We start from the raw sequence: 16,276 nt of genomic DNA, 5'->3' as shown, positions 1-16,276 counted from the left end.
TATTCCTTCCCCAGAGCCCCAGGCTGCGCCATAATACTTCAGAAATCACAGGAGTTGAGAGGGAACCAAAAGATCTTCTAGACCAGCTCCTCTGTTAGAAAGCAGGGCAAACAGCCCGGCCAGCTCATGGAGCGTGCCGTGCCGTCTTAATTTTTTAAAACGTATATCCTGCTTTTCTTCCCGGCTGCGGATCCAAGCAGCTTTTCATGTTCCCCCCTCCTCTACTCAGTCCCCACAACAACCTTGTGAGGGTAGCAAAATAGTAGAGTCCAGTAGCACCTTTAAGAGTAACCAACTTTATTGTAGCATAAGCTTTCGAGAGCCACAGCTCTCTTCGTCTAACACAGCTAACTCCTCTGGATGAGAGCCAGTTTGGTGTAGTGGTTAAGAGCACGGGACTCTAATCTGGAGAGCCGGGTTTGATTCCCCACTCCTCCACTCGAAGCCAGCTGGGTGACCTTGGGCGAGTCACAGTTTTCTGGAGCTCTCTCAGCCCCACCCACCTCACAGGGTGATTGTTGTGGGGTAATAATAACACTTTGTAAACCGCTCTGAGTGGGCATTAAGTTGTCCTGAAGGGCGGTATATAAATCGAATGTTATTAATATTATCTTCTGAGGGTAGGTTAGGTTGCGAGACTGTGATGGGCCCAAGGTCGTGTGGTGGTCTTCCATGGCCGAGTGGAGGATTCGAACCCAGCTGTCCCAGGTCCTAGCCCAACACTTAAAACTACTACACCACACGAGCTCTCAGTCTGTGCTTTTATGTGCCACACATGAGGAACAAAAGTGCCGAAGGCATCCTGAAGGAAAACTGATCCATCTGACTCAAGGAGACATTGAAGGAGATGGAAAAGTAAAATACAGTAAAATAAATGAAAGGGAGGGAAAACCTCAAAAGCAGCTTAACAATCTATAATTACCATTAATTACAAGTGAAACAGCCTTTTTGTTCTAGGCATTGCAGAGGAAACTGTTAGTTCTTATGACAACTGCAGCCATTACACCAATCCTGGTGGTATCTGAAAAAGTGAACTGTGGCTCACGAAAGCTCATACCCTATTATAAATGTTGTTAGTCTTATAGGTGCTACTGTTGCTCTTTTCTACTACACCAGTCCTGGCCTTCATCTCACGCCTATTTGCATGGCAAACAACCTACACTTCTCAAATTAAGGCAAGGGGCGTAGCATGGCAAGCTTAACAGACCTGGAAGGGGCAAGAATAGTGCAGACATACGAGGGTGATACGGGCATCACAGCTACTGCTGTGCAGGCATTTCTCGTTCTGTGTCACCAGGTTCTTTGTGCAAGCAGGCCACCTGATTTCTGACACAAGCTCCAGGATGCTGGTTTTATTTTGTTCCCCCTTGAAGCCTGATTGCACAAGCAGTGAAAGAAGGAAGCTTAGCCCACGTGCACCACTGCAGGAACAGTCACTTTCGCAAACTGGAATTTTCCTGTTTTGTTCTTTCAGATGAGCTGCCTTGGATGGGAACTCTGCCACCATCTCATTGGGGAGCCCAGGGAAGGCATGAGTTACACTCCCATTCCTCACTCAGCTTTGCGCTTTTATTGATTTCCACGGCTGAAGCAGTCCTGGAGGTGTGTAGGTGATGCCTTGAGGAGGTTTGTGTGTGGGGCGGGGTGGTCCTGTCCTCAGGTTAGGCAAGGCAGTCTTGCCTCCCCCCATGTGCCATCCCATGACGAACAGCTTTGGCTGGGATGGATTCGGACAGCTGCCTTACTTCCACATCACATCTCGGCTTGGCAAGACTCATTCCGCAGAAGGCCACATGCGCAAGGATCATCCACCAAAAGAGCCACGACTGCCGTATGCCACGCACCACACTACACGCACAATATATATTCAAGATTAGTACAATACCACTTTTAATTGCCGTGGTACCTCTGCAGGTGTAGAGTGGTCTGTTCCCACCACTGAGCCTCAGCAAGCCCTTGTGTCTGGAGCAAGGGGAGGCGCTTCCCTAGCACATTTCTCCCTCCAGCATTGGGTGGTTCGAGTTGTGAACCATCTGCCGAATATAAGCCCTACTGGCCAATAGCATTCCACATTGGGAAAGGGTGTTCAGATGAGCCACAGACAGGCGGTCAAAGAGTCACACGTGGCTCCCAAGCCACTGTATATCACTGCTCTAGCTCAATACTGTCCCCTCTGACTAGCAGATACTTCTCTGGAAAAGAAAGCTCTTTCCCAACAGCTCCCTGCCATCCTTTGACCAGAGTTGCTGCCAGTAATCCAACCGGGGACCTTCTGCAGGCAAAACTCATGCTCTGTCATTGAACCACAGCCTTTACCGTGGGAAGAAGAACAGCGTACTAATTGGGGAGAAGCCAAACAACAAACTGTGTATTCTAAAGCCATTGGTCTGCTTTGGGGAGTAGGCAGGCAGACATCCCACCCCCCCACCCCGCTGGAATTAAACGAGGCAATCCAACACCACTGGTTCCTGTCTTTGATGCCACCCACTTTGAGATGTTCAGGACACACCTACAGGCCCTGGAAGCAATGCAGGGGAGGGACTGTTCTCCAAAATCTGACACACTCCTCTTCATTTTAACAGGGGCTCCATCAGCTAGTGTACAAGGGGGCTGCCCCCTTACATTTGAGTCCATGTTAGCATCTTTTGGAAGTCATGCCCACTATTCTTATGGTAGCCAAGGAAAAAGAGGTATCTCACCAAATTTTAATAAAATAGCTCCTTAAAGGCTAACCAACTTTACTGTAGCATACGCTTTTGAGAGCCACAGCTCTCTTTGTCCGATGCAACTTTATTGTAGCACAAGCTTTTGAGAGCCACAGCTCTCTTTGTCAGAGGTTGCATCTGACGAAGAGAGCTGTGGCTCGCGAAAGCTTATGCTACTAGAAAGTTGGTTAGTCTTTAAGGTACTTCTGGACTCTTTACTATTTTGCCACTACAGACTAACACGACTAACTCCTCTGGATCCAAATTTTAATACATGTTTTTACTTATAACTTGTCCTGAACCTATAGAATAAAGCGGGCTACGATACCTAGGAAAGAAATGATGATACAAAGGGCTCCTCAGCATCTACAGTTCTCAGCGGCCCGAAGGGAACAAAGAGCAGAAACTGCAGACAGTGGGGTAAACAGGATTTTATTGTGGTCCACAGTCATAGCAGCGAATCCAAGCAATTATGCACCTTGTATTGAAGGAGAAACCAACATAAGTTACAAGAGGGACCGTTAAGGGGGAGAAAGCTGCACAAATAATTTGACCTCTCTTGAAGGTCACCAACAACTGGCAAGACAACACCCATCGTCTCACTTCCAGGCAGAGCCGCTGCATGCAAAAAGTCCAAGAAGCCTGGCTTGACTGGCGTGGACAGTTCAAGGTCGGGTTGTCCTGACAGATCTCTTCTCTAGCTCACGAAAAAGGAAGTGCTGAGCGAGGGCGCAAGGCAGCCACGCACACCTCTGAAGGATTCCCTGACGCAGCACGGCCTTCACTCGGGCACGGGCTTCACCTGCTTTGCGGCTTCCAGCTGGGTTAGCATTTCATCCCACTGGACAAACTGCTTGGAAAGAAGCAGAGTCTGGAGGAGTCTTTTAAGGGAAAAAAGCAGGAATGCTCTTGACCAGCAGGGAGACAGGGGGGGAAGAAAAACTAATGGGGCTCCAACCGAAGGCTGAGAAAAGTCAGCCCCAGGACAAAAAACTAGCAGTGGAAAGAAAGCAGAGCTGGCCGAGCTTGAGGGGGGGGGCACCTCTTACCTTCCCACCTGCCCCCCAAGCAAACCAGCCTTGCTACTGGACCCTTCGACGCCCTTGACAACGCCGCGGACGTGGAAAAGGATACCATTTTGTTGTAATCTTCCAGGAGTAACCGGATGTTCTCCGTCACCGCTTCACACTGGTCCTGCAAAATCAGAAGAACTCTGTGAAACATTTCCCCACCTCTGGAAACCTCTGCTTTTCTCTACTGGGGCCCTGATAAAAGCCCAGGGAGCTCTGCTTCTATGGGAGAAAGTCCATTAAGCTGGCTTGGCAGGAGAGCAGAGCCCCCACCTGTTCAGGACACAGAGCGTGCGAGCGATTCTTGCACGACCATTTATCAGCCAAGGTCCTCATCTCACCAGCCCACTCCTGAAGGCCAGGGGTGAGTGTGGCCTGCACTTCTTCTCTGCCCTTGGCCCAAGCGGGAAGAGGAGGGACTTCCCAGTGACGAGGGAGTCACAAGCCCTGCCCTGCCCTATGCTTCCTTCCCTTAAGGAGAGCGAAAGAGGTGAGGGACTGGGACAGGCGGTCTTTTTGAGAACCGCTCTATGCAAGCCATTCTCCCGATGCACATGTGACAGAATTCATGCCATGAGAACCAGCAACCCAGGAATTAACTTTGCAGGACTGACACCCTCGGAAGCCCAGTTTTCCAGCTGACGCAGCACGAAGGGCGATTCTCTGCTATCCTGAAGCGCTCTGCCTGCGTACCTGCTGATGGATGTGGATCTGAGAGAGCCGCTGAAGCCTGGCAGCATGGTCCGGAGCAGCTGCAAAGACCAGAGTGGAGATCAGGTCCGTGGGTCAGCAAGCAAGGATCAAGCTACAAAGGGGCTCGCTCCAAGTTAAGAGACTCCTTCCCTTTTCAAGTTACATACACGATCTACAGAATATTGCTTATCACAATACAAAGCAACTCAATCCGTATCACTGACAGACAAAATCAGTAAAGGTTTTGAAACATTTAGGCTTTGCCTATCCTCTCTCAAACAGACAAATTCTATTAGTTTAGGAGGTCTGAATATTTGCCAATCCTTACAGGCGCAGAATATGATGTTCAAACTTGTAGCAGTTTGCTCATTATTAGCTGTGAGAACATAAGAACATAAGAACATAAGCAAAGCCATGTTGGATCAGGCCAGTGGCCCATCCAGTCCAACATTCTGTCACACACAGTGGCTAGAAATCCAGTGCCATCTAAAGGACTGTCAGTGAGGCCAGGACACCAGAAGCCCTCCCACTGCCTTCCTTCCAGCACCAAGACAACAGAGCACCACCTCCCCACAAAGAGAATACCATCTATCTCCTGTGGCTAATAGCCACTGATGGACCTCTGCTCCATATATTTGTCCAGTCCCCTCTTGAAGCTGGCAATGCTTGTAGCTGCCACCACCTCCTGTGGCAACGAATTCCATGTGTTTATCACCCTTTGTGTAAAGTAGTATTTTCTTCTATCTGTTCTAACCCGACTGCTCAATAATTTCATAGAGTGCCCACGAGTTCTTGTATTGTGAGAAAGGGAGAAAAACACATCTTTCTCTACCTTCTCTAACCCGTGCGTTATCTTGTAAACCTCTATCATGTCTCCCCTCAGTCGTCTTTTCTCCAGGCTAAAGAGCCCCAAGCGCCTCAATCTTTCCTCATAGGGAAAGTGTTCCAACCCTTTAATCATTTTAGTTGCCCTTCTCTGTACTTTTTCCAGTGCTATATCTTTTTTAAGGTGTGGCGACCAGAACCAGCATTGTCCTTCTCCAATTCAGCTTATGAAGAGGGTGGCCTGTAGGAAAAGGTCCAACCCAAAAACTCATGGACCATCTGCTCTTCTTCACTGGGGGCACCCAATGAAACTGGTGAGCAATAGATTCAGGACAGACTAGGAAAGTACCTTCGTCACTCGGCAAGTTAATTAACTTATGAATTCCCTGCCATGCAATGTGCTGATGGGCACTAGTTTATTTGGCTTTAAAAGGAGGATTAGACAACTTGATGCAAAGGCCCTGACTAAATGGAGCACCCGGGTCCAAAGGCACTGTACCCCTGAGTAGCACTGCTGGGTGGGGGGAGGGGCAACAGGCGGAGGCCTTGAATTCTGTGCCCTGCTTATAGGGCTTCCCAGGGGCATCTAGTGGACCACTGCATGAAACAGGATGCCAGATCTGAGGGACCCCACCTCTGATCTAAAGGGAGGTGGAGGCAATCATTACTGGCCATGTGCAATGTGTCACACCGCAATCAGAGAGGTCTGCACAGCCCAATGAAGTGAGCTCATGCAGAATATTTTTGCATCATCTGAAAGGAACTACATAAAAACCCAAGCAACAAGAAGGAGAAAACACTGCACGCGTGCTCAGAGGCAACCACAGGAGAGGGGGACAGAACTTGTGTGGGACACTGCCTGTCATTAGCTTCCAAGAGAGCAGAAGCGAAATATCCACCAGGTTCACGTCACGTTACACACATACCACAGCGTAGTGTCTGTCCAGGAAGGCAACAGCAGAATGGCATCGCTGTGTCACTGAGAGCGCTGCTGGCCACAGGCTACAGAGGGTGTGCCGCACATCCTCAGGCACCCAAGCCAGGGTGTGAAGGACTGGAAATGCCACGGGTTAGTTTATTCACAAATAAGTGTGCCCTGGTAAAAGAGATTTGCCCTGCATTTTGAGAGTGCAGCTTGGAGGCAGGGCCTGCTCTCTGTTGCAACAGAAGCCCCCTCACCAGTGTAATGCCGGTAGTGTCCTGTTTTCCTGGTGGTGGAGAGTGCCGTCAAGTCATAGCTGACTTATGGTGACTGCTGGTAGGGTTCTCAAGGCCAGAGACCAACAGAGACGGCTTGCCATTGCCTGCCTCTGCAACCTTGGTACTTACTTGGAGGTCTCCCATACAATAGCTCCTGTTTTTATGTAATAGATAAACTGGGCTTGAGACTGAAATAACTTGTTTCAGCATAAGCTTCCTGAATCAGCTTACAGTTTTAAAATATAGTTTTAACTGGTTAAATAAACATATTAAAAATGTGTGAACGGATACACATGGGCATAACGCCAACTTCTCACTGTGGAAAATGTGCAACCAATATGGATCTGGGCCCCACATACAAACAAAGGTGCTGGCGGGGGGGGGGGAGCACTCACCTTTGATATGTGCACTGTCCAGGTATGGCTTCAGGCTGTCCACCTGCTCCATAAGCGCTGCTTGAGCCAGGATGGATTGTTCTTCTGGTTTAGGACACAAGGACATCGGTCAGTGGAGGCAGGAGCAATTCAGCTAGAGGGGCTTATTGTGGCCTAAGTCTGAGTGTGGAATGCAACGATGCATCGTTTCACCCATCAGGCCACAAGAAGTAACACACAAGAGTGTGGAAATGATACTGCTTAAACCAGCTAGAAGTGTCTCATTAAAAGGACCACAGATTCTTTCACTTCCTGTTCACTCTGTCACACCATATGGAATCCAATTCTTCATTTACTATTGCCCTATTTACTTAAAAAGACAACTTTTTTTAGGCTTTAAGTGAGAATTCACCTTCAATTCCCATACAATTTACTCATATACAAAGCCAGCTTCCCCCATTCTGCCAATGGTGAGCTCTGCTGAGTGGGTGGGCTTCCACTCCCCAATCCGCAGGGAGAGACCGGAGGGTGTGCCTTTCATTAGCTGGGCCCTGCAGGTTAGAAGCGCTGCTGGGAGACTACGCGAGAAAGCACAGAGGCAGAGAGCCCAGCCACTCTATCACCTGGGGCGGAGGCTGCAAGCAGCCTATGCAACCCAGTTGCCCTGTGTATGAAGAAGCCCTCCCTGGACTGAGTGGGCAGAAAGGAAGAAGGCTGACCTGTGCTGTGCGGAGGATAGTGGCAATGAGGGAAAGCCTGCGAGGGCTAGAGGCTTAGAGGGGGTGAGGGGAAGAGCAAGGGGGCTCCAACTTGTCCCCACCTGGCAACCCGGAGGCAGTGCCACGAGCATCGGCAGCCCCAAGAAACATTGAGCCCCACAAAATTTACAGTGGTGGCCACTGCACAGCAGCAAGCGGAGAAGGCAGGTGTTCGCTCAACTGACTGCAGTACCTGGCAGAGGAACTGCAGGAGCTGAGAAGCTTTGCTTTCCTCAGAGCCACACACTGAATTGAGAGAGCAGAGAGGAGATCTTCGATAGGCGAAGAACTGAGCTCTGGTTTATAAAAGCTCATTTTGCAATAAATGTTTTTAGTCTCTAGAGTGCCACTGGGAAGAGTACACCTCCCGGTGGCTGGCTCAACTCAGGATCCCGAGTTTTATGTACTGGGCTTTATTTAGGGAGGTCGTCTTACATTCAGAGCCATCTTTCTTTTGAGCGAGTATGATATATACTTTAAATACAGTAAATGCTTTAAATAAATATATGTACAAACCACTGATCAATCACCTTAATCCTCTAAATCATTAAAAAAGCCGCTTGGACAAAAATCATATAGAACGCTACTCCCCTTTTTGAAATATAATTTGCACTGAATTTAGTTGTGAAGGCCACAAATGTGAACTGCAGATCCAATTACCAGCAACCTCAACTTAGATTTTTACGTATCCTTCCAAATAACATATATTGCACAGCATCAGGCACTAATGGTTTAAGGCGTTCCAGCCTTTGAAAGCCAGCCTAACTGGGCCTTGCCAACTGCAGAGGCACTACCTAGGAGGGGAAGACAGTAAAAAAGGGCCTCTGATCATAAGATGGCAAAAGCCTTTGTCCTCCAGAAGGCTTTGGAGATTATGAGTTGATTTGTTTGCTTTTGTCTGCACTTCCCATTTTGATAGCAATGCTACTCCTCTGATGGTTAAGCTGCTTCAGGGATTTTTATCATTCAGTGGATACAGGCTTAATGGATATTTCATAGTCTGGAGGACACATTTCCTTGTGAGAAGTCTAACCATAACAAGCTCTAGGCTTTAAAGGTATACACATACCCCAATCACTAACGCAACACTGTATTTCTGTCACTTCAGGAGAGTACCTGCCAAGATGAACTGCAGCTTCATGGCATCTGGAACAGCCATTCGATCAATATATTGAGGATCCAAATATTTCATGACATCTTCAACTTGATTTGTCAACATAGAAGGAGAGAGAATTGGAACTTCAGAATGTGACAGCAACAGAGCAAGCACAGAGCAGGCTTCCAAGCGTCACTAGACAGAAAAGCTCACCAGTAGGGATGTGCGTTTCGGCATTCAGAATGCCGAAAGAATGCCGAAACAAAAGTGTTTCGGCTTCTTTCAGGGAATGCCGAAACGTTTCGGGGAATCCCGAAACGTTTCGGGTAGCCGAAAGAAAAAAGCCGAAACGTTTCGGGATTCTTTCGTCTTTCATTCGGCTTTTCAATGGGAAAATGCCTCCGTCTTCCCGGACGTCTGGGGGAGGCATCTTCCCACCGAATAAGCCCAAAATTGGTGGGGACCTTCCTCTAACCCTTCTCTAACAACCACCCAAGTTTCAGACAGATTGGACTTTGGGGGGCCATGTTATGGCCCCCCAAAGCAGGTCCCCCCATCCTCCCATAAAGGAGCATCTTCTTCATTATTTCCTATGGGGAAAAAATGAAGAAGCAGGCTTCCTTTGCCAGGGGTGGCATTTTGCATGCAAAATGCCCCCTTACCCTCAGGGGCCCTTCTCCCACCCCTCCTCCCACCCCCCACCAAGGCTCAGCCTGCTCCCACTTGGGGGGGCCATTTCATGGCCTCCCCAAGTAGGTGCTCTAATCTCTACCACTGACAGCTGGGGGAGGCTTGTGTTGCCAGGGGTGGCATTTTGCATGCAAAATGCCCCCCAACCCTCTGGGGCCCTTCTCCCACCCCTCCTCCCACCCCCCACCAAGGCTCAGCCTGCTCCCACTTGGGGGGGCCATTTCATGGCCTCCCCAAGTAGGTGCTCTAATCTCTACCACTGACAGCTGGGGGAGGCTTGTGTTGCCAGGGGTGGCATTTTGCATGCAAAATGCCCCCCAGCCCTCTGGGGCCCTTCTCCCACCCTTCCTCCCACCCCACACCAAGGCTCAGACTGCTCCCACTTGGGGGGGCCATTTCATGGCCTCCCCAAGTAGGTCCTCTCAGCCCCTAAAGTCCACCCCTTACAGCCCCACACAAACCCAATTCCCCCCCAGCTGCCGCACACAGACCCAAATCCCCACATTAGCCCCTCACAGACCCAAATCCACCCCCACCTGCCCCACACCCATAACCCCAGGAACAGGCTGGCAAAGGCCAGCCCTCTCCCTTTGTTCCCTATGCTGGGAACTTCTAAACTCTCTTTCCCTGGGCAATTCTGCACAGCCCAGGGGTGCCACAATGGTGGGCACACTTCTGAGTGCCAGCTGGTCCCTGTGAAAGAACACCTGAACCACAGACACCCTCCCTCAAATTCCCCCACCACCTACAGAGATAGCTGGCCAGCCAGCCCCATTGTTCCCTATGATGGGAACCAACTGCACAACAAAGAATAAAACAAGAACAACACAAAATAAAGTTTTTAAAAAATTATTTTCTCCCTTCCAAAGTACAAGTAGGCAAAGCATTATGACACATTACACCAGCAGTCCCCCACACAGAAAAATAACACAACTCACTTAACATCAGAGAATCACAAAGCACGATTCCTGTCAAAAACACTTTATTTCTTGAACAGCTTTAGGTTACACAGCAGGGGGGAACACCAAAGGGCTTGGCAGCAGTATCTTACACAAAAATAACACAACTCACTTAACATCAGAGAATCACAAAAGCACAATTCCTGACAAAAACACTTTATTTCTTGAACAGCTTTAGGCTACACAGCAGGGGGGGGGACACCAAAGGGCATGGAAGCAGTATCTTACACAAAAATAACACAACTCACTTCACATTAAAGAATCACCCCAAAAAATTGCTGTCAAAAGCACTTTATTTCTGTAACTGCTTTAGGTTACACAGTAGGAAGGCACCACAGAGCAGGAAAGCAGTGTACTACACAAAAATAACACAACTCACTTCACATCAGAGAATCACACAAACACAATTGCTGTCAAAAACGGTGAAGTGGGTTGTATTATTTTTTGTAGTACATTGCTATCATGCCCTTTTGTGCCCTCCTACTGTGTAACCTAAAGCTGTTCAAGAAATAAAGTGTTTTTGCCAGGAATTGTGTTTTTGTGATTCTCTGATGTTAAGTGAGTTGTGTTATTTTTGTGTAAGATACTGCTTCCATGCCCTTTGGTGTTCCCCCCCTGCTGTGTAGCCTAAAGCTGTTCAAGAAATAAAGTGTTTTTGCCAGGAATTGTGTTTTTGTGATTCTCTGATGTTAAGTGAGTTGTGTTATTTTTGTGTAAGATACTGCTTCCATGCCCTTTGGTGTCCCCCCCCTGCTGTGTAGCCTAAAGCTGTTCAAGAAATAAAGTGTTTTTGACAGGAATTGTGCTTTTGTGATTCTCTGATGTTAAGTGAGTTGTGTTATTTTTGTGTAAGATACTGCTGCCATGCCCTTTGGTGTTCCCCCCCTGCTGTGTAGCCTAAAGCTGTTCAAGAAATAAAGTGTTTTTGACAGGAATCGTGCTTTGTGATTCTCTGATGTTAAGTGAGTTGTGTTATTTTTCTGTGTGGGGGACTGCTGGTGTTATGTGTCATAATGCTTTGCCTACTTGTACTTTGGAAGGGAGAAAATAATTTTTAAAAAACTTTATTTTGTGTTGTTCTTGTTTTATTCTTTGTTGTGCAGTTGGTTCCCATCATAGGGAACAATGGGGCTGGCTGGCCAGCCATCTCTGTAGGTGGTGGGGGAATTTGAGGGAGGGTGTCTGTGGTTCAGGTGCTCTTTCACAGGGACCAGCTGGCACTCAGAAGTGTGCCCACCATTGTGGCACCCCTGGGCTGTGCAGAATTGCCCAGGGAAAGAGAGTTTAGAAGTTCCCAGCATAGGGAACAAAGGGAGAGGGCTGGCCTTTGCCAGCCTGTTCCTGGGGTTATGGGTGTGGGGCAGGTGGTGGTGGATTTGGGTCTGTGAGGGGCTAATGTGGGGATTTGGGTCTGTGTGTGGCAGCTGGGGGGAATTGGGTTTGTGTGGAGCTGTAAGGGGTGGAATTTAGGGGCTGAGAGGACCTACTTGGGGAGGCCATGAAATGGCCCCCCCAAGTGGGAGCAGGCTGAGCCTTGGTGGGGGGTGGGAGGAGGGGTGGGAGAAGGGCCCCAGAGGGTTGGGGGGCATTTTGCATGCAAAATGCCACCCCTGGCAACACAAGCCTCCCCCAGCTGTCAGTGGTAGAGATTAGAGCACCTACTTGGGGAGGCCATGAAATGGCCCCCCCAAGTGGGAGCAGGCTGAGCCTTGGTGGGGGGTGGGAGGAGGGGTGGGAGAAGGGCCCCTGAGGGTAAGGGGGCATTTTGCATGCAAAATGCCACCCCTGGCAAAGGAAGCCTGCTTCTTCATTTTTTCCCCATAGGAAATAATGAAGAAGATGCTCCTTTATGGGAGGATGGGGGGACCTGCTTTGGGGGGCCATAACATGGCCCCCCAAAGTCCAATCTGTCTGAAACTTGGGTGGTTGTTAGAGAAGGGTTAGAGGAAGGTCCCCACCAATTTTGGGCTTATTCGGTGGGAAAATGCCTCCTCCAGGCGTCCTGGAAGACGGAGGCATTTTCCCATAGAAAAAAGCCGAAAGAATGCCGAAATAATGCCGAAAGAATCCCGAATCCCGAATCCCGAAAGAGATTCTTGTTTCGGCTTTCAGCTTTAACGATAGAGAATTTTCTTTCGGCTTTCTACTTTCGGCTATAGCCGAAAATTTTTGGCTTGCACACCCCTACTCACCAGCCCAGAGCCAGCTGTCATGAGGCAAGAGGTCTTTCATGAGACTCTGAACACACTCAGTCAAAATCATGAGAGGTTCAGAGTCATGTCTCAGTCTTCCCACCTTATGGGACTTTCAACAATGGTATCACTTACAAGGCCCACTAAGGTAAAGCATGATATTCTTTTAGGTTGGTAGCCATGTTGGTCTGTAGTAGAAGAGCAAGATTCGGGTCCAATGGCATCTCAAAGACCGGTTCGATTTCCAGGGTATGAGCTTTCGAGAGCCAGTTTGGTGTAATGGTTAAGAGTGGCAGGCCTCTAATCTGGAGAGCTGGGTTTGATTCCCCACTCCTCCACTTGAAGCCAGCTAGGTGACCTTGGGTCAGTCACAGCTCTTCGGAGCTCTCTCAGCCCCACCCACCTCACAGGGCAATTGTCGTGAAGTTAATAATAACACACTTAGAAAACTGCTATGAGTGGGTGTTCAGTTGTCCTGAAAGGCAGTATATAAATCGAATGTTGTTGTTGTTATTATTATTATATATTCTTGGAACACTTCAAAGGGCTTTAGAAATTAATTTTACAATTCCACTTCACTGCCTCAGTTTCACAAGAGAGTAACAGTCCCCTTTTCTAAAGTAATCCTAGACTCCTACAATAGTCACAGTTAGTTTATTTACCATCTTGGACACACAAAAACAAGAAGGTCATTGAGAGTGGTAACCACATTATGCAATCATCTCAGCCATGCAACATGATATCATTCCAAGACTACGTGACAGACATGATAAGATTCTAAAGCTGTGTTAAGCAGTATGAATGAGATAAAATTCCACTTGACTGTTATCAGGAGCAAGCAGGAGCATGAACATCACTCCCATCCTGTAGTCACTCCATTGGCTACCCATTAGTTACTATGCTCAGTTCAAGGTATTGGGTATCACTAACAAAGCTCTTCACAGCCTTGGTCCGGCATACCTACGGGACTGCCTCCCTCCCTATGCTCCTCCACGGCAGCTTCACTCTTCTGAACAGGGTCTCCTGCAGGTGCTACCATGCACATAGGCAAAATTACCAGCAGCCCGTACACGGGCTTTCTCCATGATGGCCCCTACCCTGTGAAATGGCCTGCCTGAGGAGATTAGGAGAGCCCCCACTTTCCTGGGTTTCCACAAACGATGCAAAACTAAATTATTCAAAAAGGCTTTTTACTCAGATAGGAGGGCTGTATTGTAAGGAGGAGATCTCAAATACTCTGCTAATGAGTTAGGAACCTTAGACTTCACCACTATGTTGTATTGGATTCCTGCTAATGATATGTCTTTGTGAACTTGTATCTATTTACCCTAGGGCATTGTTTATAGAAATGTTCCAGATATTGACTGTACTAATCTCACACTGTGTAATCCACTTTGAGTCTCAATGAGAAAGGCGTACGATAGATAGATAGATAGATAGATAGATAGATAGATAGATAGATAGATAGATAGATAGATAGATAGATAGATAGATAGATAGATAGATAGATAGATAGATAGATAGATAGATAGATAGATAGATAGATAGATAGGCCAAGGTATTACCTTCTCCCTCATCTTTCCTCCACTACATGGACAATATTGCATGTTTGCAATGAGGCCTTCAAATTTCTACCTTCCCAGAATTCTGCCATCTTATGACTTCTCTCATTTTAACTCCTCTAATACATTTTTAACACAAAATATTTTCACTTGTTTGGGGTGGGGTGGGGGGAGTACTTACTTTTTTTGTAAAGAATTTTAACCCTCTCTCTCTTGCTTGCCATGTTCCCCAAAGCCACCTGGACTTTGACCAAGCCATCTGCTATCTAGGAGAGAATGAATCTTGGATTGACGACTGAACAAATCAACAGCATAAAGGATATTGAATGGTGACTTCACAACAACAAAAAAATCAGCAATATGCAGAACACAGAGATAAAGAAGAGTTCTTAAAACTGCTTTCGCTTAGCTGCAACTCTGCTTCTTCCACGGTTTGGAAACATGAACTGAAAACCAGGAAGAGATGGTTCCAAGCGCCCTCCCGTGTATCTTCAGAGGCAAGGTAAGTAACGTTGCCAATGATGGCTACCTTCCCTAAGCCTCTGGGGACAAGGCAGGCTATAACACTGAACAAAAACATATGTTCTTTTCAGAGAAAGCAGCTCTGAAAGGACAAGAAGGCTTTAAAGAAAAAGGACAAGCCCGTGCAATCTGCTACTGTGATGCAAGTGGAAGGGAGAACAGCCACTGAGCTGTATTGTCGAAGGCTTTCACGGCTGGAGAATGATGGTTGTTGTGGGTTTTCCGGGCTGTATTGCCGTGGTCTTGGCATTGTAGTTCCTGACGTTTCACCAGCAGCTGTGACTGGCATCTTCAGAGGTGTAGCACCAAAAGACAGAGATCTCTCAGTGTCACAGTGTGGAAAAGATGTTGGCAGGTTCATTTGTATCTACTCAGGAGGGGTGGGGTTGAGCTCAGGATACAGTGAAGCCTCCCGCCATTAGCATTCCACACCCTGGGGAACTCTTACAGGATGACTCGGCTCAACCCCACCCCTCCTGAGTAGATACAAATGACCTGCCAACACCTTTTCCACACTGTGACACTGAGAGATCTCTGTCCTTTGGTGCTACACCTCTGAAGATGCCAGCCACAGCTGCTGGCGAAACGTCAGGAACTACAAGGCCAAGACCACGGCAATACAGCCCGGAAAACCCACAACAACCAGCCACTGAGCTGTTTCCTCCTAGAGCCTCCAGGCTCCACCTGGAGATTGGCAAGCAACCTTAAGTACAGAACCTGCCTTTAAAGGGGGGGGGAGGCGTAATGATACCATTGCCACAACCTTGGCGGCCAGAAGCGCCCACCACTCTCCTTTTAAGCTCCTCCCAGCGCACCTTCTTGGCGCCCGCCGCTCCGCCAGGCGCCCCGAAGACGCGCCCCTCCAAGGCCTCCAGGCGCCCCTGCAGCTGCTGCACCTCCGCGGCCGTCGCTGCAGCCGCCATCTTAGCAACGCCCCGCCACCGGAAGGCAGAGGGGAGAGGAAAGGAACCGGAAGCGCGTTGAGCGGAAACTCTAGCCCTTTCTAACTCTATGGGCACCGCAGAGATGCAAGAGAAGGGGAAGCCGGTTGGACTCGCAGACCGCGTCGCTGCACCGCGCGCAGGGCAAAAACGGAAGTTCTTAAGAGATGAGCCGGAAGTTGTTTCCGCTTCTGTTTGGAGGGGCAGGAGAGCGTTGCTATGGAGACGGGTCCTGTCTGGGAGCTGAGTCTGGGCTTGCCGTAGGGAGCTCCAGTCGAGGCTGAGGCGGGGCCCGGCCGGGTTGAAAGCCGTGTGCTGCTCCACAGCAGGGATGCTTGCCAACATCCAGGTGGGGCCTGGCGATCTCCCGGAATTCCAAGTGATTTCCAGTCTATACAGACCAGTTCCCCTGGAGGAAATGGCCCCTTTGGAGGGTGGCCTGTATATCCCTGCTGAGCCTCCCCACACCTCCTCTGACTCTGCCCTAACCTGGAGTTGGCAAGCCTGTTAAGTGTCCAGAAGCGGGGAGCAATGGATGCGGGAAAGGAGAGACACGTGTCTGAAGCCCCCTGGGCAGCCCAACCTTGGGAATATGGGGGTTGGGGGGCGTCTCAGCGTCCAGCTCCAGGCGGGTCTGTCTAAAACAGGGCTGCCAGCTCCGGGTAGGGAATTTCCTGGAGATTTGGGGG

At 48.8% G+C, this 16,276-nt stretch overlaps 1 protein-coding gene across 1 annotated transcript; it reads right to left on the bottom strand.

Moving 5' to 3' along the window:
- Positions 1 to 3,121: 3,121 nt before the first annotated feature.
- DCTN3 (dynactin subunit 3) lies at positions 3,122 to 15,588 on the bottom strand. Its single transcript, XM_054986780.1, has 7 exons — positions 15,462 to 15,588; positions 14,306 to 14,390; positions 8,742 to 8,828; positions 6,889 to 6,972; positions 4,469 to 4,527; positions 3,840 to 3,899; positions 3,122 to 3,576 (listed from the first exon to the last, which is right to left on the bottom strand). The coding sequence occupies exons 1-7, from the start codon at positions 15,567 to 15,569 to the stop codon at positions 3,487 to 3,489; spliced, it is 573 nt and encodes a 190-aa protein (XP_054842755.1). The 5' UTR covers positions 15,570 to 15,588; the 3' UTR covers positions 3,122 to 3,486.
- Positions 15,589 to 16,276: the final 688 nt, after the last annotated feature.

Source organism: Eublepharis macularius, chromosome 8 (genome assembly GCF_028583425.1).
Source record: "Eublepharis macularius isolate TG4126 chromosome 8, MPM_Emac_v1.0, whole genome shotgun sequence".
NCBI classification, from domain to species: domain Eukaryota; kingdom Metazoa; phylum Chordata; class Lepidosauria; order Squamata; family Eublepharidae; genus Eublepharis; species Eublepharis macularius.
The sequence above is the reverse complement of the archived record's forward strand: the minus strand, read 5'-3'. Positions and strand labels throughout refer to the sequence as shown.